The sequence below is a fragment of the Equus przewalskii genome, chromosome 1 (assembly GCF_037783145.1).
Source record: "Equus przewalskii isolate Varuska chromosome 1, EquPr2, whole genome shotgun sequence".
In the NCBI taxonomy this organism is placed as follows: domain Eukaryota; kingdom Metazoa; phylum Chordata; class Mammalia; order Perissodactyla; family Equidae; genus Equus; species Equus przewalskii.
The window spans coordinates 95392108-95416603 of NC_091831.1; the positions used below are offsets into that span (position 1 = coordinate 95392108).

General features: G+C 48.6%; 1 protein-coding gene across 4 annotated transcripts in view; it reads left to right on the forward strand.

The window, feature by feature from the left end:
* The window catches only part of NTRK3 (neurotrophic receptor tyrosine kinase 3), a 361677-nt gene that overhangs the window by 288483 nt on the left and 48698 nt on the right, over nt 1-24496 (forward strand). For all 4 annotated transcript variants that reach the window (XM_070618143.1, XM_070618146.1, XM_070618150.1 and 1 more), the window contains exons 13-15: nt 10132-10262; nt 19005-19177; nt 22221-22464. In XM_070618143.1, coding sequence (XP_070474244.1) covers nt 10132-10262; nt 19005-19177; nt 22221-22464 — 548 coding nt within the window. The remainder of the gene's footprint in view (nt 1-10131; nt 10263-19004; nt 19178-22220; nt 22465-24496) is intronic.

The following is a 24496-nucleotide window of genomic DNA, read 5'->3' on the forward strand; positions in this document are numbered from 1 at the left end:
GCTTTGGGCAGGGCTGAAATGGAACCTTCCTAAAGAAAGGCCCCTAAGATGGGGTCCCATGGCCTCAGTAGGTTCCCTGTTCCCTTCCTAGGGTACTTTGTGCCTAAGCTAAAGTCTTCATTAAGTTCCTCGCCGGGGAAAGAATGAGAGAGAAAAAACTTCTTCAGGCCAGGAGACAGCAGCATCTTTTTGCAACTAGTGAATGTGGCCTGTGCCCACATCAACCAGAATCCTGGGCCTTAGTGTACCGAACGTATATATAAAAGTCTGATACTAGCCTTTGCTAATGCCATGCGCTTTAGTGAGGTAGTGAGGCTGTCATGAGCTTGTTTTCTCTGAGCTACTCTCGGGTGAGCTGACTTTATGTCGGGGAGCGGCAAAGTAAGCAGAGGTGGTCCAGGACACCTGTTTTCCATTAGGGATGGATATCCTGAGGGGAGAGAAAGGTCTTTTTAAAGAGGATGGGGAGAAGATCTTATGGAGAACATAGGATTAAAGCCAGTCTTGAGGCCTGGGTTGATTTCTCCTAGTGGAAGTGGGAGAAGGGTACCCCAGGTAGGGGAATGGTGTGAGTGAGGACGCGTGGATGTGAACTCATGAGCTGGGCTCTGAGGTCAATGAATGACCAGGCTATCCATCTGTTGGACCTATTTAATGTATTTAGGTAAGGAATTCATGAGGAAGAAGCCTGGGGATTAGGGCAGGTTATCAGAGTTCCCAAATATCAGAACTGACACTAAAGACCAGAAACTGAGACTAAAGATTACCCTAAAGACATAGAGACTATAGGATAATGCGTATTGGACACCTGCTATGTGCCCCTGCACTGTTCTAAGCACCTAACACCACTTATCTCACTTAAAGATACCACGACTCCATGAGATAGGCACTTTTTAAAAAATCTCCACTTTACTGGTGAGAAAATTGAGGCTCAGAGAGATTAAGCCATCAGGGAGGATCATTGAAGGTTTGAGTAGAGGGCGGGTGGGAGGAAGGAACTGGCTTGTTCATTTATGAACTTTACAGCCATTAGTTTACTCAAGCCACTTCAAGCGCATCACTATACATGCGTAACTTCATTGACTCCTCATGACAATCCAGTGAGATGGACATTTTCCTAATTTCACTCATGAAAACATCAAGGCTTGAGACTCGTTTAGTAGATTGCCAAATGCTGCCTCCTAAGATGTGCTGCTGAATGTGAATTCGTACCCAGTTCTGCCTCACCTCACAACCATGCTCTGCCTCATTCCTCTTGGTCTAATACTGATGTTTATTTCCAAGAAGGCCTCCTTCTTGCCTTCCTCTTTGTGTATTTGTTTTTGTTCATTTGAATATATTGTTGCCTCTGACCATACAAGTCTTATAATGCCCATTCCTCCCCGTCTTGTCTGAAGGGGTTCTGTTTGCTACTGGATCGAAGGTAGCTGGTAGGCATGGAGGCCAGTGGTGTGTTCTGTGAGTGGGTGATTGTGGTCCTTTGCTTCACCCTGTGGTTCTCAGAGGCATTTCTGCTTCCTGACCTCAAGACTTCCTGTGTGAAGCTGCAGCCTCATGACTCTATGGTACCCTGCAGTCTATGTCTTGGCTGGAGCTCCAGAGCTGGAAGGAACAACCTTGAACGCCTTAAGCTCTGTGTTTGCTGGTGAGAAACCATAATGTCACCGAATAGATTTGGTGGACAGAGTTAGATGCCAGGGATGAGAGGCTGAGGCAGCATCCCTCGACAGTGCTGGAGGAGAAGGGCCTCTGGGGAGACTGAGATGCAGAATGCGCCCCTTGTATGGGCATTTTGAGCGGGAGTTTGCCACTGTCAAGTTGGAAAGGAAACACCCAGGCCGGAAGAGGGGGAGGAGGTGGGGAAGTGGGCAAGTTGCTGGAGGGACAGACTCCCAGTCCGAGTCTGAGCTTCATCTTTCAGCACCTAACTTCTCAATTCCAGATGCTTTCCTTGGGGGTTCTTTTGCTCTTTACTCTTGGCTCCGACAGTCAAGGCTTAACGAGAGCCAGAGGGGTCCTCTCACCATGGGAAGGGCCAACAGGACATGGAGACGAAGGAAGTGGGTATGAGAGGGTAGGCTTGGCTAGGGAAGCCAACATCAGGGGCCCCGTGGTGTCAGTAAATGCCTGAGCCCATGCTGGTCCAGGTCTGAGAAGTAGCACCTGGGGGCAGCGACACATCTGAACTTTAGCCTCGCTCTCTGAACCTCTTGTGTCAGGAAACGTGAGCTGGAAATAGCCCCAGAACAGACAGTCCTCCACTGATCCTCTCTCTTCGCTGCTTCCAGAAACAGCAGGGTGTCTTATTTATTTATTTATCTTGGTGGGAACACAGCGTCTCAGTGTCCGTTACCTCTAGCCTCAGGGTGCACACGTGCCCTGGAGAGGAGACCCGGTGTTCACTGAGCTTCCGCAGACGCAGACCACAGGGGTACTTTGTTTAGAAGTCTGAGTGCCGGAGACTGAGTCTTAGGATGTGGGTCTCGGAAGTGTCCTGGTTTGATGTGATCCTGGTTCCCGGGGCCAGCCTTGGAGACAGCACATAAATAAGGCTGCTCTTTGGAACTTCCTGGATCCTGTCCCGTTCTCACTCATCTTTCCTTTCTTTTTACTACTCCCTCAGCTTTTCTCCTTCCTCCCTCTTTGTAGTGTTCTCCCTGCTACAGTCCCTAGGAGGACGTTGGAGGGGGTTTTAGCTCGTTCATTCATTCATCAAATATTTAGTGAGTACCTGCTCTGTATTGGGCCCAGTCTGCAAACTCAGTAACACATGATGTTGCTCTTTTGACGTGAGCAGCTGCCAGCACCCTTCAGAGCCTCTTTGCAAAGGCATCAAATTCTGAAAATAATAGGATGGGGAAGTCCCAATTCAGTGAGAAGAGCCTTGGGATGGGACACGGGCTGGCCAGCAGAAACATCATCGGGGGCTCAGACAAACAGTCCTGAGTCAGCCTTACTCCAGCAGAATGACAACAGCAGAAGGCGCTGGTGTTCATTCAACTTGGAATGCTTTTCCATGTCCTGGTTACCCTCATCTGGTAGGTAACTGGGGACAAATTTTAAATTCTAGGCCTCCAAGAAAAATTCTGCAGAGTTCTTTTGTGGGCTCTCCAGCCTTTGAAATGTCTTCTCTTGATCCTTGACATGAACCCTGGAGTCCTCTTGTTTTCCTAGCCTGTAAATCATCCGGGGATTGCTTTGCAAGAGCAGTTATTGGGAGAGTGTAGCTCTGCTCTGCTCATCTGTCCAGGTGTAGAGCTGGCTGGGTTGGCTGCAGGCCACTGCAAAGGGTCTGCAACCGGCCGGGGGCATGTTTACCTGGTCATGCTCTTATGCAATACCGAAGGGGAAGTTAGTGCCACTTGCGCTGCCATGCACAAGCAAGCGAGACGCAGCCAGTGGGGCCATGGGAAGGGGTGAGGGCAGGTCTGTGATGGCAGGCAGAAATTCCTACCTCCAGCGAAGGCAGGGGTCCTGCCCTCTCAGTGGTCCCCTTCCTCCTCAAAGATTCAGAGCTGGCCCTCCGCCCCACTCCTGCCACTTCAAACACCACAGTTGGAGCTCTGGGAATGTTATTCTTTTCCATTTAAAGACATTCCATTTCATGTGTAATTAAATGTGTGGTATGGAATTAATGTTTTCTTCTGAGCATTTTTGGCAGCCTGAGACCCTAGGGTCTGGCCAGTGCAAAGAAAACACACGCTTCTCACAGATCCTGCCTTCCACTCCCATTCCCTCTTCCTCCACCTCCTGCCAAGAGATTCCCTCCTCCTGCATGCACACAGTCGCCCTCAGGACTCACCTTGTGACGTGAGAGCCCCTGAGGCTGTCGAGACCCTCTGCTCTTCTGTGGGGCACTGGGGTCTTGGATTTCTGCCTTCTGGTGCCATCCTCATCTCCAGAAAGCGTCCCTGCTGCTCCTGTTGAGCTTAGGTGGTGACAACCAAGGGTGGCAAGAATGAGTTCCACAATGAAATGACTCTCTCTGTCCTTATAAATGTGATTGACTTCCATTGATGGTTCAGAAAGCGGTGTTTTCTTTCTGGAGTGGGAGTTACAGAGGCCAGGGGGCTGTCATGATGGCAGGTGGGACAGACCACTCATATTAGAGTTTAGAGTCTGGTGGCCCACCCCTAACAGCTGGGTGACCTTGGGCAAATTGCTTAATCACCTTGAACTTCAGCTTCCTTGTCTGTAGCACTGGGATAGCGATGCGTGTTTAACAGAGTTGTGAAGCTGAATGAGACAATGGGTGGTGAGCGCCCAGCACAGTGCCTGGCTCAGGGTGAGTGCTTGATCGATAGCGGTTATTTGTATTATTAACAAGGGCACAAGGAGATAACAGTAAGTTAAAAGAGACAAGCAAGAAGTGAGACAGAATGGATGGGGGCGAGATCAGAGAGGTCTCAGCAAGGAGCCTAGGAACCAACCAGGAACTGGATATTATGATGGGATAGTTACGAGAAGCCATCAGGGGCAGCTAAGAAAGCAACTGGCCAGTCCTCAGGCGTGCTGGGAGGGCCTGCTTCTGAGTCCCTTGGATGACAGCCTCAGGGAAGGACCATCTAGGCGCTGCCCACATGCATGGCCTCCTCGGTCCATAATTAGCTGAAGCACTGGGCGGCTGATGAATTTCTGTGAAGGCATTCTGGTTCTGGCTGAGGCAGCACGCTGGCTTTTGGGGACTGACTTGGCTGCTTGACATACAGCAGTGTCAGGATCACCATTATTTATAACCACCGACCCTGGGAACTCTGTTTTTTCTCTGCTAATCAATGGCAATCTTTCGTAGGTGTCTGTCTCCGACTTTGAGCTCTTTATTCTATTGTCTGACCAACGTCCTCCCACAAACTATTTTGGACTCTGAAGGAGGAGGAGATTGGGTGTCGCCGGGGCAGGCTTGGACAGGCTGCCGGCGACCCCTTGAATCGGTGCTGGCTCCTCGCTGGGCAACCTCATTCCATTTTATTTCAGGAGAAAGTCACCTGCTCCAAGTTTCTTTCTAAGCCACCGGTTTGTTTGCAGGCAGATTGAGCTCTTACTTAAGATGAAGATCTTGCGGAAAGGAAGGAAACACACTTTTGTTAAATGTCCATTATATCTCAGACATTTCCTATTATCTCTATTATCTAAAAATTTTAAGTCAGCCTTCTAAACAACCCTGCCAAGTAGATGTCCAGCGTTCCCACTCTACAGATAAGGAACGTGGGACCGAGGGATGAAGCGTGTTAGTGGCAGAGTAAGGACTCAGACACAGACCTGCCTCTGTTCCCACCTCCTCAGTCTCTCAGCAACACCATTTTTGGGGGGTTTTATGCTTTTTCTTCATCCCTGGTCAGCAGAGTTGAGCAGTTTCTGCCTGTCACACCTCCATTTTCACAGAACATAGAGGTGAAGCGGACAGTGGTCCCCTGTGTCTCCGGCCATGTCTGTCTATCCAGCGGGTCTGTGCAGGTGACAAAGGTGCTGCAGGAACCCTCTGTTCCTCCCAGGATGAGGCAGCCTGGTGAACAGGGGCAGGATGAGGGGTGACCACAGCCTATCCCCTGACCTCTCAGGGCTCTGAGGCCTTCTGTACAGAGGTGCCTGGTGACCTCTTTAAATTAGGGATTCTGCTCTAGGTCAAGCTTGCTCCAGGCCTGGAAGACTTCCCAGAAGACTTCCCACACAGACATGGAATAGTTGCCTTGGTCCTTGGTACAGAAGGAAATTTGTGGAGCAGTAACTGGAACACACCAATCCTCGTTCTGTGTTTGTGTCTGATGACACCGTCGTCCTATGGGAGTGGGGAGCCCTACAGGTGGCCTCCTCTGGCAGATCTCAATTGGCAGCTCTCTTGAAAAGAGGAGGGAGGGAAGAGCTAGGCCAGAGGTGCCAGGAGCCCTTTCCATTTCGCGAAGATCCCTCCGCACGGGATACCAGCCCCTTGCTCTCCCCAGCAGCCCCTTCACTGAGGGAGATTGGGAGGTCTTCCCACGGCCAGGGTTGTGTATCTCCCTCTCTCCCCCTCCCCTGCCAGTGTCCCGGCGGCTGAGCCTTGTGACCCAGACTCCGCTGGGTCAGCCAGCCAGGCAGTAAAATGAGATTGATGCCCGCTCCTCCTAGGAAAATCCATCACGTTTTGGCGTGTGGGTCAGATGGCTTCAACAGAGGCAGCTCTGAGCAGCACTGTGTGAGCTAAAAATATGCCCAAACAGGGGTCCAAATAGACATGTGGACGTCAGAAATGGAAATGGCTCACTCCAGCCATTCCCCAGGGCCTGAGCAGCGCCCTTCCCTCCCACACCCTCCACCCAGGGCCTCAGGGGTGGAGGGTTCCTACACTTTCCCTTGGGAAGATGCTGTAATAGAGTCCCGGGATAAGCAGAGTAAGAGAAATTGGGCAGGAGCAGAAGAAGGGGAAGATGGAGGGTGAAGCTGCTGTGGACCGGATCACCATGGTGGCCACAAAGTAGGGGAGGACAGAGGACAGGCAGCCTCGTGTCATGGAAAGAATGCGGGATTGGGAATCATCAACAGAAGAGAGTCCTTCCTTGGCTGCACTTTAGCTCTGTGAACTCTAGAAAGACACTCCCTGCCTCCATTTTCTCCTCTATGAAAGGGGTACCCCAATACTTACGTCTCTGGGTTATCATGAGATTCGAATGTTGAGCAAATTGCAGGATTGGGCACGAATTAATCCCCTTTGCCCTACTTCTTCCCACTTAGATTCAGGGAAGGAAGCCGCTCGGATCGTGTTTTGAAGACTAGTCTCGTTGGTACCTGGGGTTGTGCACATGGAAGTGATTTTCCTGGTGGGTTTGGCCCCTATCCAGCCCCCCACTGCCAAGTCTCCCCGGTTTCCTCACAGAGCTCCTCACCCCATGGCTGGGAGGAAGCGCTCTCCTCGGGGAGGACTTGTGGTGGGATGGAGTCTGTTTTTGTTTTCCATCCCTTCTGCTGCTCCTTTTCAGACCTCACCACCCCATCCGTGGACCGAGCTCAGGGATTGGTCTCAAACTGCTTCTCCTTGAAGAAAACTAGAGTGAGCCAAGGCTCTTTTATTCTGAGCCACTGGGTCTTTCCACATCTCTGAAAAAGATCCCTTTGCAGATTTGGGGAAGACACTGGTCTGTGGGAGGCTTCTGCTTGGCCTTTTTCATGTAGGGAGCAGACCCAGTTTCCAGGAACATGACTACCTGCCTCCTGCCGCGGTCAAGGCTCACAGCTGTCAAAGCTGCCCCCTCCCTCCCACAGCTGGGGCTTCGCAGCTGCCATCAGGCTCTCAACTCCTGGGAGGGAGGGGCGAGAAACCGCCTCCCAGACGCTGCTCCCACTTGGCTGGTCTGACTCCTTCAGGGCCTGGGATTCTTGCTGCCCAGGGAGGGAGAGAAGATGGAGGATTCCAAGACGTGACTGATGCCCAGCAGCTGGAAATGTGTGGCCCCTCATTGAGCCCTCAGTTCTCAGTTCTCAGTTTGTGCTCGCTGTAGCTAAGCGAGTAGCTCTGGGGAAGCTGGTGAGGTCACCCGGCCCAGGTTGCACTTAGGGACCCAGAGATGGGCCCAGAACATGAGGAGGCAAGAGAGGCATGATCTCCATTGCGTGGAGGAGTAGTTGAAGCTCAGAGAGGGGGCATGACTAGCCCGGCCACACAGCTAGGGAAGGGAGGAGCCACTGGAGGTAAGTCCAGGATTGCAGCCTCCTCTGATCTTCAGGTGGCGAGGCATGACTACAATATTGGTGGGCTTGGGACTTGGGGAGGCCAAGCTGCAGAGGTTGACAGCTGTCATCAGCTGGCTAGTTCCTCGCCCACCAATGGCCTCCTGTTCCACTGGTTCTCAAAGTGGGGTGCCAGGCCAGCAGCATCAGCATCACCTGAGAACTTGCTAGAAAGGCAAATTCTCAGGTCCCCATGGGAGAAGGGCCCTCCAGGTGATTCTGATAAAGCTCGAGTTTGAAGACCATGTCTATTGCAATGCCAGGGGGAGGCTGGGGTTGGGGTGGGCTCTGGGTCCAAAGGTGGTTTGTCCCCAAGTGGTTTGGCTACTCTGGTGGTGACCTTATGCTCTGGTTTCTAGTCCCATCTTGGCCACTAGTCAAGGACTTCTGATTTGGCCCTTGTTTCCTCTTCTTGCAAAATAATGTCACTAATGGTGAAAACACCAGGACACACTGACATTTTAGAGGACTTGAAGGCTTACAAGCCTTTACAACAAAGTTCACTTCGTGGGTAAGCAGAACTTGTTTTATATCCCCACACCCATTCTGCAGACAAGGAAACTGAGACCTAAGATGTTTTATGATGTGTGCAAGCCCGTAGTGTGTGGAGGATCCAGGCCTTGAAGCAGGTGCCCCTGACTTCCCGTTCCTTACCAGTCCCTGTGTGTTGAGAGGTGTGGGCCTGGCCTTGTAGAGCTGCGTCACCAGCCCTGTCTCCCCTCCGAGGCTGCGCCGGGACACTCACCTTGCAGGCACCCATGCAGTCATTGGCAGGCCCTTGGGAATCATTATGCAGCAATGAGCAGAGGCCTCCCTCGAGAGGTCGTGACCTCCCATTTTCTCTCTGTGGGAGACTCTTTACCCTTCTCCTTCAAGGCTAAACAATACCATTCCTCAGAGGCTGGGCCATGGTGACAGAGGGAGCGAAGGAGGGAACCAATTTTCAATCACCTTGTTGTAAAGAGCAGGGCAAAGCAGCCGCCTGGCACCCTGTGGCCTGAGGAGCAGCCCCCGCACCTGTGAGTGTGTGCATCTGTGTTCCTGGGGAGGAGAGAGGGACAGTCTGCAAGTGCCTCCTCCTACAGATCCTTGCAGCAGGTCATCTGGGACACGGTGGGGATACGAAAGATTCTGATAGGAAAAATAAGAAGAGATTTGTTTAGCCTATTCTGAAAGGAATCCCCAAGCCACCAGAGCACTGTCTGAGGCTTTGCAGCCACACCCCTGGGTCCCTGTCATAGGGTTCCTCCCTCGTGGGGACAATCTGCCATGGTCCTCTGTCTGCAGCTTTCATTTTTTTGGCAAGGTCATTTGAGACATCCCTCTCTCCTGGCGCTGCGGTGCTGTTCCTCATGTGGATACGGGTATTTAATGAACAATTAATGGGTAGGTCAGCGAGTCATCTTGGCTCGCTCCTTTCATCACCAGCCCGCTTCATGTACAATTTCTTCGCAGCATTCTTTCCGAATGGGTGGGAGGGCCGAGGTCACGGCTTTGCTTTCTCTTGCAGACAGACTTAATTAGGTTGCTGCATTCGCCAAGGCAGTGGCGCCCCTTCTCTTTGCACAGCCACAGGCTCTGGCGTGGCCTCTGCGCTTTGCTCTCGTGATCTCATTGGTCTTCTCTCTCTCAGAGGCGGGGCATTTGTCAAGTAGAGGCTTCCCCTAAATAATTCTAGCTACCACTTGGTGGTCTCTGTCACGAACCAGACATGGTGCTGGGGCCATTCCAGCGCACATGCTGTAACAAGAGCCAGTGCGTCCCTGTGCGTGTTTAGTTTGCCCCAGGCACTGGGCCAAGCCCTTCTTATGGATTATCTCATCTAATCTTCTCAAGAATTCAGCCAGTAAGGTATTGGTGTTAATCCCATTTTACAGATGAGGAAATTGAGGCTCTGGGGTGAAATAGCTTTCCCAGGCTCAAAGGCTAGCAAGGAGGTGGAGCCAGGATTCTGGAATACCCTGGAGACCGGACTGTGCACATAGACAGCACCTGGGGGCTGGTTAGGATTGCAGAGTCTCTGACCCACTGAGTTAGAAGCTGCATTTGAACAAGATCCCCAGGGCACGCCTGTGCACAGTAACTGCTGAGACCGCTATATACTCTCTCCAGCCACGATAGCCAATTACCCCAGAATCCTGTGTGTTCACCACGATTGGCTCTGTTTTCCAGCTGAGGAAGTGGTGGTTTAGAGAGGTTGGGGCTAGTCAAGGGCAGAGCTGAGACTTGATTCTGGGCAGGACTCTCAACCCACAAGGTGACACCAGTTTCCACGCCCAACTTGAGGTGCTAGAGTTTGCCTCTCCCTGCTGTGGACTCAGGAGCAGAGCTCCCCGCTCTAGACCCCTGTGCTCTGCTGTCCCCCTGCCTCTCACAGGGACAAGCACCCAGGACTGACTTGACTGCTCTCCTCTCTGTCCCCTGCTACAGATGTGCAGCACATTAAGAGGAGGGACATCGTGTTGAAGCGAGAACTGGGCGAGGGAGCCTTTGGAAAGGTCTTCCTCGCTGAGTGCTACAACCTCAGCCCGACCAAGGACAAGATGCTCGTGGCCGTGAAGGTAAATCGCGGAGGCATGTGGGCCTCCAGAAGAGGGCTGGCGGGGGCCGGGGAGCGGGAAGGAGCACTCACTCTATTCTGGAAGATGGTGTAAACTGGCTTTAGCAGATGCACCCAGGCCCTGGTTCCAAGGTCAGGGAAGTTTCCTCTGGACCAAAACCAGCTTCCTGTGGATTTGGAAGTCAAGAGCCATAGTACCTCAGAGGGCTGTGCCTGGGTGCAGCTGGGGGAACAAGTTAGGCCTGTGAAAGGCCCTGGGTTTATTCTGGAGGCCCTGGGCTCAGCTCTGACCCCAGCTGGCCCTCCTCCCTCCTCAGTGACTTTGTAGGATGTGTTGTTGCTCCTGGACTGTCACTAGACCATTTCTCAGGAGTGGAGTTGGCTGAAGGGTGGGTGACTCAAGGACACCCTGGGAGCCACAGTCGAGGGCAGCAGACATCACTGGGAATGGAAGGAGATGAGGTGGGGGGTTTAGTACTGAGCACAGGGACAACAGTGAGTGAGGCTGGAAGAGCTTCTCAGAAACCCCCCAGGGGATCCAGGTTCAGACTCCAAGGGGCAGCATGCATGAGGGCATCTGGCTCCTGGCAGCTGCTGGATGGGTCCATTACCAGCTGTGGAGCCAGCTGTGCAGATGTGCAGCTGGAGCTGAATCGCTTCGGGCAGGAGAGAGGGGACTTTCCTGCCAGCAGTCTCCCTCCCTAGCCCTGCCTCCAGCAGGGAGCAGCTTCTATAAATCAATGTTGGACCAATCTTTGAACATTATTGGCACAGGTAAGAGTCAAGTCACCTCGCTGAGGCACCCCTGGGTCTCAGGATCCCTGCTCTGGAGCGTGGGGTGGCCTCTGTGGGAGCAGCGAGCGGGCCTCTGAGGCCAATGTGAATTCTGCATCATGTTCTGGGCTGGGAGCAGGAGAAACTGCTCCCCATGAGGATTCTCACCTGCACCTCAAAAGGGTCTCATCCTAAGCATGGGGCTCTGATGGTGCCCTCATGACAGCAGTTTCATCCTCCTGCGACTTTTGGGTCTCTGTGTTCGCAGTCTTGTGTATCTGCAAAACAGCTTTGTCCACGGAGGATAAATGACCTCCACGGACACAGGAGGTGCTGTGCGGACCACAGGCCAAGCATGGAAATCAGAGAGCCTGAGGGGAGTCTCAGCCCCAGCACTCATTAGCTGTGTGACCTTGTGAGAGATGCTTAACCTCTATGGGCCTCAGTTTCCTTATCTGTATAATAGGAATTATAATATCTCCTCCTCAGAATTTTGGTGATTAAATTATATAACATATGTAAAATCCTCAGGTCACCACTTGGGGCATCGTCCCAATAAAGAGTATTTGTCTCTGTTATCATCATTAGTCTTGATGTTGCTGTTATTGAATGTGCTTAGACACATGACGTATGAGCTGCCAGGCTTGCGTTGACATCTAGAGTAGGCGTTGCCAAAACTTTTTCTCGAAATGGCCAGATAATAAATATTTTAGGCTTCGAGGGCCATACCTTCTTCATTGCAGCTACTCAACTCTGCCCATGTAGTGGGAAAGCAGCATAAAAAATACATAAACTAAAGGTGGTGGCTGTTTTCCAATAAATTTTTTTTCACAAAAATATGTGTTGTCTGCTGACCTCTGCTCTAGAAAATAAATAAGGAACTAGAGTATTGCTGCCATAAAAGGCTAATGATTATTATTGCTAGACACGCCGAGAATAAACTTGCTCGGTGTGTCTCCATAGGCGGGGGATGCACAGGTGAGCGAGCTGTCTTTAGACAGCTTGGACCAGGAATGTGGAAAGGTGGAAATGTTTCTAATTTTGTCCCGAAACTTAGAATCTGCACTGCCCTAAAACTTTTAATTTACAGGATGACACTAATCCGCTGGGTGTTCCAGCATCCGTCTGGGGATGGGTGAAGAAATGGAACATTTATTGCACTTTGAGCAGGAAATGAAATGATGGTCTAAAACCCTGGGAAATGTTTCCCACTGAGTGGTGTGGCATTGAGTGGCAGTACCCAGATTGGCTAATGCAGAAAATGTGTTTCTGTTTTCATCCTTTTAAAAGTGTTTCCTTTTCCCCTTGGATCTGGTGACCCCGAGGAGGTGAGTGCTCTGGCATTTCACACCATTTGCCACCCAGGGGATCTGCCCAGTGGGCAGCCCTTGAAGGAGACCCTCCTCTCCTCTGGAGAACAGCCGAGAACCCACCCTGTCTCCTGCTTTTTATCCTCTTTAGCTTTTCCTCATGTTTTTGGGCTCCTTCCGCTTGGGTTTGTTCTCATTTTGATGCAGGGTAATTGTGGACTTCCAGAGAACACTTCCAAGTATTACTCAAGACAAGGTTTTCCCAAAATTGTGGTTTTAAATCCATTGGCAAGAATTTTTTGCTCTGCAGTTGCTATGGTGGAAACAAAGAACAGAAATCCCAGCCTCTGTTTCGAAGGTCCTTGCAGTCTCTTGCAGAGACAAGATGAATACTTATGAAAGACATGGAGCACAGGACGAGACAGAGCATAATTTCTATATGTGTGTAGTGTAAGTGTGACGTTAAAATCATGTAGTTCACAATCTTTGTAAATAGGTGATGCTGCTTTTACACAGTCATTTGACAAACAGTGCACTTGCTCAGAAGATCTCAAGAAAATCTCCTCTGATATCAAATGCCAATAAGTATATGAGAAAGGTGTCCAATCTAATCAATCATCAGAAAAGTGCAAATGAACCATAATGAGATACCTCTCTCCACCAAGCAGAATAGCTTAATAGCAGTGACAATGCCAAGTGCTGACAAGGATATGGAGCAACTTGTATCTCTCATACTTTGCGGGTGGGAATGTAAAGGGGTATAATTGTTTTGAAAACAGTTTGATATTCTAGAACATTGGTATACTGTATGACCCAGCACTTCTACTTCTGGGCCTATTCCCAATGGATATCTGTCTGTCTGTCTGTCTGTCTGTCTCTCTCTATTTGTCTCTCTCTCTCTCTCTCTCTATCAAGAGATGTGTCTAAGAATGTTCACAAAGCATTATTTATAACAGCCAAAAGTCAGAAACAACCCCAGTGTCCATCAATGGCAACGTGGATAAAGAACTGTGCTATATTCATATAATGGAAAGCTATTCAGTGAGGAGAATGAATGAACTACGGCTGCATGCAACAGTGAGGAAGAATCTCAAAAGCACAATGTTGAATGAAAAAAGATATAGAAGCACATACATAATGCTATATGTGTGATTCCGCCTTTACAAAATCCAAAACACAAGTAATTCCCAGCATCTAGGAATTCGTATTCAGGTAGTATAAACTATTTTAAAAAAACAAGGATGTGAATTCCATGAGTCAGCATAGTAGTTACCTTCAGGGTGAGAGAGAGCATCCTGGAAGGGCAGGGTACAGGGTGGGGCCATTTCTGGGAAGTTGGCAATATTTTATTTTTTACTTACATCGAGGATGCACTGGTGTTAGCTTTGTGATAAATCAGTGTGCCGTAAAAGATTTTTCTTTCAAGGATTTATCATATTCTTAAAAATACGCTTAATTTATTCATTCCATACATATTCATTGAGCACTTACTGTGTGTCTGCCCTATATGAAGTAATGGGGAGAGAGGAAGAAAGGAGACCCCCCAGGCCCAGGAAGCTCAGGTCTCAGAGTCGTAGAATATCAGAGCCCAGAGGGACGTTCACGGAGGAGAAGATGGTGATGATGATGATGATGATGACAACATTGAACGGACAACACTCATTAGGGTGCTCACAGTATGCCAGGCCCCACTGTGGGTGATGTGTGCATGTTAATGTTTCATTCTCATAGCAACCCTGAGAGCTGGGCACTAGCATTGTCTACATTTAACACAAGAGGACATTGAGGCACAGAGAGGTTAAGCAATTCACCCAAGGTCCCACAGCTAGTCCGTGGTGGAGCCACACTGAAACCTGGACAGCCCCTTTCCTCCACAGATGAGAGAATGAATCCTTCTCACTGCCTTTCCTCTTTCCCCCCATCTCTCTATGCTCTGCTCTGGGTGAACCTCAGCGTTCTTCCAAGTCATGAATTCTTCTTGCGGTTTTATCTAGTGTAGATTGTGTCCTGTCAATGGAGATTTTTATTTTGACATCAATGACCATACACTTGATTTCCAAGATATTTAACTGGTTCTTAACTTTATTGTTATCTTAATCTTATTTCTCTCTGTTTTGGTTGCATACCTTCTTGATTCTTTAAAATAATTATTTCTTCACTCTCTTTGAGCATTTACTTATTTTAACATTTTTCTCAGTCTTCCTATAAAATTAATTTTATATGCAGGAAATATGTGTTCTGGTTATTTATAATTTTAATTATTTGGATTCAATGTGATATTTCTTCCAATATGTCTGAACTTCAGCTTTTGGGTTCCTTTTGATTTGGGAGGTTGTTTTCTTTTTGTTTTGGTTGCTCATGATTTCCAGTTTCAGTTACTTTAAATTGGAGCAGAAACTTAAAATATTTGTGAAACAATCTGAGTGTAGAATCTCAGATTTTTACTATTTTCTCAATTTTTAAAAATAGTATTTCGTCCCAGTCTTAACACTTTTTAACACTGACTTTTAGAAGTTCCTTCCAAAAATATTCATCCTAGGTTCCCTAAAAACAGTCCACTCTTTGCACTCATATTTCATCGGTTTCCATGACATTTCATTACATTAAGTGACGACATTAACAGGCTCAACTGTCAGAAATGAATTTGGGGACAAGCACGGCTGGCTCTTGGTAAGCTCCTCTCTGAGACGAAGGTATCTCCGGATATTCAACTAGTAGTGAGTGTTCAGGGCATAATGGGCACCAGTCAGTGTGTTCCACAGAGGTCATGGACAGTGCCAGCTTTTCTGGCTGGTCATGTGGATATAGCTCAGTTGAGAGTTTTTCTGGTCCAAAGAACAGGACGTGCAAAGGGCCTGAGGCAGATAAAATCGTGGTGGGAAAGAAGGATGGAAAGACCAGTGAGACTGAAGTGTAATGAATGAGGAGAAGGGAATGTATGGGAGGAGAGGAGGCAGAGACAGGTGGGGTGACCTGAAATTTAGAGCCCATGATTGTGTAAAGGAGTGTGGATTTTATCCTGAAAACAACGGGAAGCTGATGGCCAATTTTAAGGTAGGAAGACAGATGAGAGAAGGGCACCTGTACATGTGATAACTACCCATCTTGTTCTCTGATAAAATCGTTTGGGGATCTCAACAAGGTGAAGTGACAGTGGATTTTGAGAGGAAAAGAGAAAGGAGATTTTCGTACCTTCTTTTTAAAGGGTTGACTGTGTGTGTGTGCGTGGTTGTCTGTGTATTTGAACGTTTAGGAATTTGAACATTTAGGAATATGTGTATCTCTGTGCATATAATAAAATAGATTTCAGTATGTTAATAAAATCCAAAACTGAACATTCTTTGAAATATCTCCTCTCAATAAAAGGAAAAAAAAAATGGAAGGCAGCAGAGCTCCCAGGCTGGACAAGACGAAGAAGTTAAATGACTCTGATGAAGTGGGAACTGTTGAGAAGTTTGAATGTTCCTGCCGTCTAGACTGCTTTCCTCCCATCCTACTAAACAGCCCCACTGAAATCCTTCCCCCAGGGCAGGAGGTGGACATGCGTCCTGATGCACACAGCGGGAGGACCAGAAAGGGCAGTGCCTTCAAACCTTGGGTGGGGAAGAAGGAGACCAGGGGGCCAGAATTCCTGCTCTCCTCTTTGTTCTATGGATGCCACTGGAAGGGCTTCAGAGACCCCTTGGCAAGACCCATCTCCCTGTGCCTCCCATCCACTGACTGGGGACCCATGTTGAAGTTTCCCAGCTCCAAAGAACGTGTTGGATGTCGGCTCCATTGAGAGGGGCAAGAGAATCTCTGAGCTGATTTTCCTCTTTATTATTCTCTTTCTATCATCTCTGGTCCAATTGCATCAATCCCTGGGGTTTGGGGCCACTTGCAGCTCTGAACCCCAGTTCTGCACTTGACCCTTTGCCAGTTACATAGGAACTTCAGGTTTGACCCAGGAGCTGGAAAACCCATTGTGATGGTGGAAAGAGAACTGGCAGGATAAAGGATGTGGGAAAGCTAGAAGAGGCAGCAGTGGCTTTGTGCCCCATCTCCCAAATGAGGAACTCATATCTGCCTCGCGGTGTGGGGAGCCAACCTTGGGGATGCTGGCTGGCACTGCGTGAGAGCTGAGAACGGAAATAGCCAATGGCTGCCATTGGCTTCCGGACTGTGCAGGAGAATGATTTACAGAGATGGAGAGAGGCCATTTGGCTGGCCTCAAATTTGATCTACTTTTCCCTCTCATAAATCCAGTGTTCACATAAATCTTTGTATTCTCCCATCCCACCCATGCTGGGTTCCATTTTTTTTTCTTTACCTTCTTGTTCTTCGTGAAAATAAATAAATCACTGGCAGTCATCCTATACCCATGGCCCAGCCCATGCAGCTCAGGGCTGCAGCTGGGAGCTGGGTCACCCAGGAAAGCGCCTTCTCTTGATGACTCCCTGCCTTCCTCCACTCGTAGGAAGAAGGCTTTGCAAATGTCTTGATTCTGACAGGTGGACCCATGGCAGCCTATTCCTTTATTATGGGGTAGCATCCCAATAAGCCCATAGGATTAGAAGTGGTGAAAATCAGCCGTGGGTCAGTGGATCTCCCACTTTCCTGTGCCCTTGGCCTGCCTTACAAACCTGGCTTCCTCGCTGGGTCCACCTGCTCTGCCGGCTGCCCATACTCCTCTTCTTTCCCACCCTCTCCTCTGCCCTTTCATGTCTTTAGCTTCTGCACCCACCATTCCCTTGGAGACCTGCCTAGAGAGTTATTCATCTGATAAATTAATTCAAGTAGGTGTGCTGGGGAGGAATGTGTCCTGGGCTCCAGACTCAAGCCTTTACTTCTTGTGTGATCTTTGGCAAGTTGCTTCCCCATTCTGGACCTCGGTTTTCTCAGCTGTAAAATGGGAAAGCTACATTAGATAGCTTCCAGCATTTTTGTCAGCAGTAGAGTCATTTACTCAAACACTTTTTTGGTGAAACCTCCAAATTTTGAAAAGAATGAAAGGTGGCGCTGGTTGAAGTGGGAGTGGGTTTTGATCTCTGGCTAAGAGACCGTGGCCCTCTTGATGGCCCTAGAGCCATTGCCATTGAACTCTGGGTCACAAGGAGGTGTCTGGGGTCCAGTTTAACTCTAATCTGCTGTCATTTAAGATGTACGAATGTGTGCTGATCCCCGGGCAGGGCTGGGCCTCAGTTTCTCCAACTCCAGAAATGAGCAGGTGGAAGCAGATGATATCTGGGGCCCTTTTAATGCTAAGAATCCATTATGTCTACTGTATGCTGATGACTAGATACAATTTTTGCATATTCTCATTCCTTCCGTGCTCTAAGCCAAGACAGCCATGTGGATTTCAGCTGATGGGAGTTGTGGGGGCAAGAGAAAGTTCTCTGGCTAGGGAGGCCTTTCAGTAGTAGCATGAACTACAGGGGAGGTCCGTCTGCCTAAATAACCAAAAAGTCCAGATGCCTGGCAGAGAGAATGCAAACCAGTCTCCTGTCTGTCTGGATTTCTGCTAACTTGAAAATGGCGTGCAAACTGCACACCCCACCTTCATTGCCTTGTGTTGTGTCTATTGAGGTTACTAAACAGTGTCATTTGAGGCAACTGGATGCTTGGCCCCTGCCTTCTGACCTCATGGGGAGGGTGGTAAGCTAGAGAAATGTGTGAGCACACCTGCCTGGCTGCTCCTCCTGCAGAGAGGGACCTGTTCCCACGGCAGTGCCCTATCCAAGGTCCGTCGGAGGTGATGGATGTCTTCCATTTTGGTCTTGCCATCTCCTTCTGGTGCTGGAATATCCACATTCACAGCTGACACCCCTCCTACCATTGCTCTTCCATTTATCTTCCTGGGCCTGGGGGCATGTGGTCTGGTCTGGTGCTCTTCCCTCACACCAGGGCCTCCCACTCCCATGAGGGTTGAGTTGTGACATTTCTGTGGCCACCAGATGCCCATCTTCCCCTCCTACCCTGAGACTTTGTGGTCCTTTACCTGGTCCTGGTCTTGGGTGATCCTCAGGCTTCTGCCTGTTAACTGCCATTCCCATCGCTGCAGCCCCATTTCCCCCCAGTGCTCCCTTCACCCCTACTAGGAGGACACCAGAGCCTTCTAGAAGCCAAAGTGGTCACATTTCTGTGCAAGTATACACTCCTTCACGATCTAAAATCAAGGAATAGAAAAGGCAAGAAGACTTTATTACATTGTCTGCCTGATTTCTGGTGGGCTATGGGCACAGTCTGGTTTACATAGTGAAAGCAACTGGGACAGTGGTTCTCCCACTGTTTAGTTTAGAGGTGGGACCATTTCTTCAAGGAAACGTGGGAAGGGGCCTTTGTCAGGCCTTCCATCTCCCTGCCCCCTCTCTCTGCGTTCACACTAATCTCTGAAGAAGCCTAGGGCTCTGAGATGAACATGGTTTGAAATCACTGGCTGGTGGATGGGTCGTGGGTTTCAGAAAGTTGATTTCTGTTTCTACAGGGATGAAAATGCTGAAGGACAAAGGAGTCAGGCCTGGCTACTGTGTCTTAGCCTCATGCTCTTTAAACCCTGATTAGAATCTCATTTGTTGGGAACCAGCAGTGTCATTATTATGGGCACCAGCTTTCTTCCTGGGAGGGAACCAGACACACCCCTGCCTTCTGGTTGCTAAAAAACATGTCCTGCATTGTTTCAGGCCCTGAAGGATCCCACCTTGGCTGCCAGGAAGGATTTCCAGAGGGAGGCCGAGCTGCTCACCAACCTGCAGCATGAGCACATTGTCAAGTTCTATGGGGTGTGTGGTGATGGGGACCCCCTCATCATGGTCTTTGAGTACATGAAGCATGGAGACCTGAACAAGTTCCTCAGGTGAGCGAGGATCGCTGTCCTTACCTCTACTCTCCAACCCAGCCCTACCGGACCCTGGGGGTTCTCTCTGGAGCCAGAAGTCCTAGTGCCCCTCTGAACACAAGTCTGGGGATTCGAAATGAGAAGCAGCCTTTCATTCTTCTACATCAGGCCTTTGTCCCTAATTTCTAGGGAGAAAAAGTTGAGGATGCTATGACAAGTAACCTGTGCTCTCCTTCCTGATCCCAAGTAGACTGAGAAAAAGAGCAGGGTCTGGAATGAATCCAAGGAGGGAGCCCAGAGGGCCTGCCAGCCTATAGCTTCCAACTCCTAGATTCTAGGGGCATCCTTCCCCTGGATCATGTGAATAGCTTTCCCATTTTGTGCCTTACACTCCTCAGTGTTGCAAAGTGAGGCTAATACCTCATACCCCTCCTGGAAACCTGCTTGCTAGAGACTTTTTGATGAGGAGTAAGAAGGCAGAAGTTCACAAATTCATCAGGAGACAGAGATGGTTGAAAAAAAAGAGTGGATTTTCCTGGGATAAATGTAGAACTGTGCTGTCCAGTACCGGGGCCACATACGGAAATTTGAATTTAAATTTACATAACTTAAATAAAACTTAAAAATCCAGTTCCTCAGTCACACTAGCCACATTTCAAGTGCTCAGTAGTCACATGTGACCATATTGGGCAGTGCAGTATAGGACATTTCTATCAATAGAAAGTTCTATTGGAGAGCATTGTTCTAGAAAGATTGGATTTGTTGTAAGAAGAGTTTCCCCAAACCTGGAACAAGATCATCTGGACTTTGAGATGTTCTTGATGGAACTGGTAAGAGACGGGAACCCCAACCAGAAGTTCCGGATGGGGTTGAGGGGGAGCTCTCCCTTGCCCAGAGAAAGCAGCATCTCACCACTACAGCAGAGTTAGCACTTCCCTGCCTCCCACATCTGCCACCTCCAAGTAGTGCCCAGATGTGGAGGGGGCAGCCATGTGTGAGGGTCTGTGGAATTCAGGGTCCCAGGAAGCAGGTTGAAAAATCAGACCCTTGACATAGTGTGTGGTCCTTGAAACTTATTGACGCTCATTGAATTCCATGAGATTTTCAGAGTCCATGTGTAGATTATGGAACACTCTAGCACACTCACCAAAAATTGATGAGCATCTTCTTGAAGTGGGACATTCAACAGGAGGCTGTGGTTTTAAGGGAGAAATGGAAAGGATTGGTAGCAGATAGTGAATGCTTCTTATGAGCTGGATTTCCAAAAATGTCCCTAAAGGAATTGAAAGTATCTGTAGAATGTTCTAAACCTCCTAAAACTTGATTTCACAATGAAATTTATTCCTTTCCCAGAGAACTCAGTCCTTATCATAAGACAGACTTGGGTTCACGCTCTGAATTTGTTGTATCTTAGCGATGTAACCTGGAACAAGTTTTCAACCTTAATTCTCTCTCCCAGGAATCAAGACTGTTCATAACTGCTTCCCAGGTTCGTTGTTAAGAGCATTAAATGACAAACATTAAATATATATGTATAATACCTAGACGAGTTTTCCATGTAGCGAGGTGTTTAGTCGATGGTAGTTACTATTAAAATTTTTACAATTATTATTTTATCAGAACTGTGAACCACGGTAGTTTCTAAGACAGGCGACACCCTTTCTGAATATTCAGGGTCTTCCTCTCCCTGCTTCCCTTCCCCTGGGGTCAGAGGGACATGCTGCATTTTCCACCATGCTCTCTGAATGGATTCAGCAGTGCCTTCAGCCTCAAGTGCCACCATCAGGGCTACAGAGAGTTCCTGGGTGCCTCTCTGTACCACTGTTGCGCCAATATAAGAGAAGAGGAAGAAAGAGAGTCAAAGTCTGTTCCTGCTCCTGTATCTCCCAGGTTTTGAGGGCAGGCTGTGGTGCCTTCCCCAGTAGACAGGAGTGCAGGCTTGCCCCGGTGATCCCGCTGTCTTGGGAGCTGAGCAGTAGCCCTCTTTCGGAGGGGTCAGGTAGACAGAGCCCACAGGAGATGATAAAATGACTGTGTTCATATTTAATGGCACCTTTCGGTAGAAATTGGAGAAGCAGTAAAACAGGCCGAGGCCTTGCTGTACACCAGGGCTCCTTGGCCCACAACTTCGTAAATAAGGGCCCTGGGTGTGGGTACGGCTCATTGCGCTTTCTGGAGAAAAGAGTGAACACTAAAAGTGACCCATATGACAGAGAAAGGTGTTAGAATAACAAATCTGGGCCTTGATTTGGGATGGAGTGGGTGCTGGGGCTCCCGGGGCTTCTGCTTCAAGGTCACAGAGTCTTTCCATCCTGCCCTGCCACCAACAGAAGTTACCCAGTCCTAGACAGTATGGTGGAGAGGTTAGAAGCGTAGACTCAAGTCTTGCTACACAGGGTGTGGACTGCCAACCAGCAGCATCACACTGGGAGCTTGTCGGAAATGCAAATAATCGGGCTCTGCCTAGAAAATCAGAATCCTAGGGGGCAGGGCCCGGGAATCTGTTTGACGGGCCCTTTTGATGCTCCTTAAAGGTTAAAGGTCTCCTCTAGAGCCACTTGTCTGGTTTCAGTCTGCCTCCTGATTACCCATATGGCCACATTGGGACTTCTGGGACTTTGGCCAGGTGATCTGTGCCTCAGTTTCCTTATCTCAAAATTGGAGTGGGAGATTTAAGTGAATTAATGTGTTTAAGATCCTTAGAGTTTGGAACATTGCAAGGGCTCTGTCAGGTTAGTTGTTTTATTAGTCATTCTATACTAGGCATCTAGACCCTGAAAAACCCCAGAGAGCAGTAAAATATTTAAAAGATTCAGTTTATTCTCTGACCCATCAGAGCATGTCTGCGTCACCTTAGTTGGGAATCTGGTTGTAACATTTTACCCATGTCCACACTCAAATAACATAATTTGGATGGATTGAAATAGGCCATAGGTAGGCTGAGAAGGGAGATTTTATTCCTGTCTGTGGTGCATCCCAGTGATCAGGGAGCTGAGAAAGCGATTCCCCTTGATCTCCTGAATTCTCTCTGTCCCCTGTCTTCTCCCCCGACCCCTCACAGGGCCCATGGGCCAGATGCTATGATCCTCGTGGATGGGCAGCCGCGCCAGGCGAAAGGCGAGCTGGGACTCTCCCAGATGCTCCACATCGCCAGCCAGATTGCCTCGGGCATGGTGTACCTGGCTTCCCAGCACTTTGTGCACCGGGACCTGGCCACCAGGAACTGCCTGGTCGGAGCCAATCTGCTGGTGAAGATCGGAGACTTCGGCATGTCCAGAGACGTCTACAGCACCGATTACTACAGGGTAAGGTGGCTTCTCCAGCTGCAGGACCCAGCGGCAGACTAGCGCCTTGCTCACATGTCTTTGTCATTGTCCATTAACCCTGTCACTCCAAAGCATACACATATACACACCCATGCCCAGACACATGCTCATGGTTAGCCTTTGGCCTCTCCTGCATCTTGACATACCTGTTTACTATTCTCTTGATAGCTCGCTCCTCCCTTTCTCTTGGACATTTAACCCAGTTGCATCCTTACATTGCAATGACATAGGCCTTATGTTCCCACCTGCATCAGTATTCATTCTTCATGCAAACAGACTCATATATATATGTGTACACCCGAGTGCACACATAGATAAGCTCAACTTGGTGCTACATTTTACGATCTTCCAACTCAGTCCTCAGTCCAGACTCACCCACAACACATTTTCTTCTTGGAACTTATCTGATGACCATGTAGGCTTATCTCGTCTTCTAAGGTAGATCTTGATGAGAAGCCAGAACCCAAAGTGAAGTTGCAAAAATAATTAATCTGTTGCTAAACAGAATTATCCCAACAGCTTAGGAAAGATGAGGCAAGAAAGTGTGTTATCATTGCCAGCTTTGGAGTGAGGTGTGGTTTGGTGTTTGAAAAAGCTTTCTGACTATGAGAGGAGACATCACATTCAATTTTACTTCTATACAGTTGTGTACCATACATTAACAGACGTCTTAGTTGGCCCACAGAATTATCTTTTCCTTTAGTCTTTGGGGATGCCCTTGCCATGGATCATTCAGTGGTTTCTGACAGTGTTATTATTGCCATATTATTGCCAGGGAAAGGACGAGTGGGCACGAGTGTCATTTATCTCAAAAAGGGGAAGTATGGGTGCAACCTGAGATACAGAGATGGGATAACTTCTGCAAGCTGATTGGGAAGCAAATGCCTCAAAAATATGAGAAATGTACTTTGGGGACATTGAATGGGTGAGGAGTTGGATAGGTGGTACAAGGAGAGGGTGGAATAATGTTTTGGGGGTTGAGGGGTGTGGTAGCCATTTGTCTCATCTTTGTGGGAAATGGATGATCAAGGAGTCCAGATAGAATTGTTCCTTTGGCCTGAACCTGGTAGACCAAGCGGCTGCAAGTTTGGGGTTGGCATCCGCAGATCAGTTCTATCTGGATGCTCCTACTGGCTTTGCCTAAGCAAGAAGACCCAGATATTAAAACTGGTCACTCAAGACACTTCATTTCAGCTGTGGCCTGGAGAAAAACAGAATGTTTGAGACATGCTTTTATGGCTAGAAAGTGACGTGCTCATAGTAAAACCAAAGGATGGCAGATGATACACCATCATGGGAAAATTTGAGGCAGAATAGACCAAATAGTGGGGAAATTAGAATGTCTGCAGCAAACTAGGCAATTTCTTGAGCCACCTGCCCTGTCCAACATCCCCAGATATGGAAAAGGGAGCATGATGCAGCCACAGACTGATGGCCAGGGCAGACCTGCCAGGAAATAGCAAAGTGGAATCTTTCTTTAGCATCTAGACCAATTTTTTCAGTCATTTCCAAGAGAGGCATTGGTGTGGTTACTAAAGGCCCATGGGTCATAGATTTCTTGAGTCTAGCCGGAGCTGGCACCATTTAATTGCCTTTGCACTCCGTGTAATGGGGTTTGCTGGCCTGTCTGGCTGAGCTCGGATTTATGTTGGGTTGATGAAAGCAAGGGATGGATCATTGTTTTCTGTGTGAGGCAGATGTTTGATTATGCCAATCTGGTCTCTACTGGCTTCACCAGGGTCTTAGGAAACAATATCTGATCAGAATGTGTGTAGACTCGGCTTTCAAACTTGCTTCAAGGAGTGCATTTATTATTTCTCGATTCTGATTTTAAAGAGAAAAAAAAAAGATCACATTTCCAAGTGATACTGCTTTGTAACTGTGAACTGTTGCTCTTTACTCCTCGGAGAGCTGCAAGGAGTAAATCTGTCTCATTTCTATGGGCTCCAAGGCAGATTGGAATTTAAGAAAGGGAGAGTGAGGTGAGAAAATGTCCTTACTCTAGGTATCC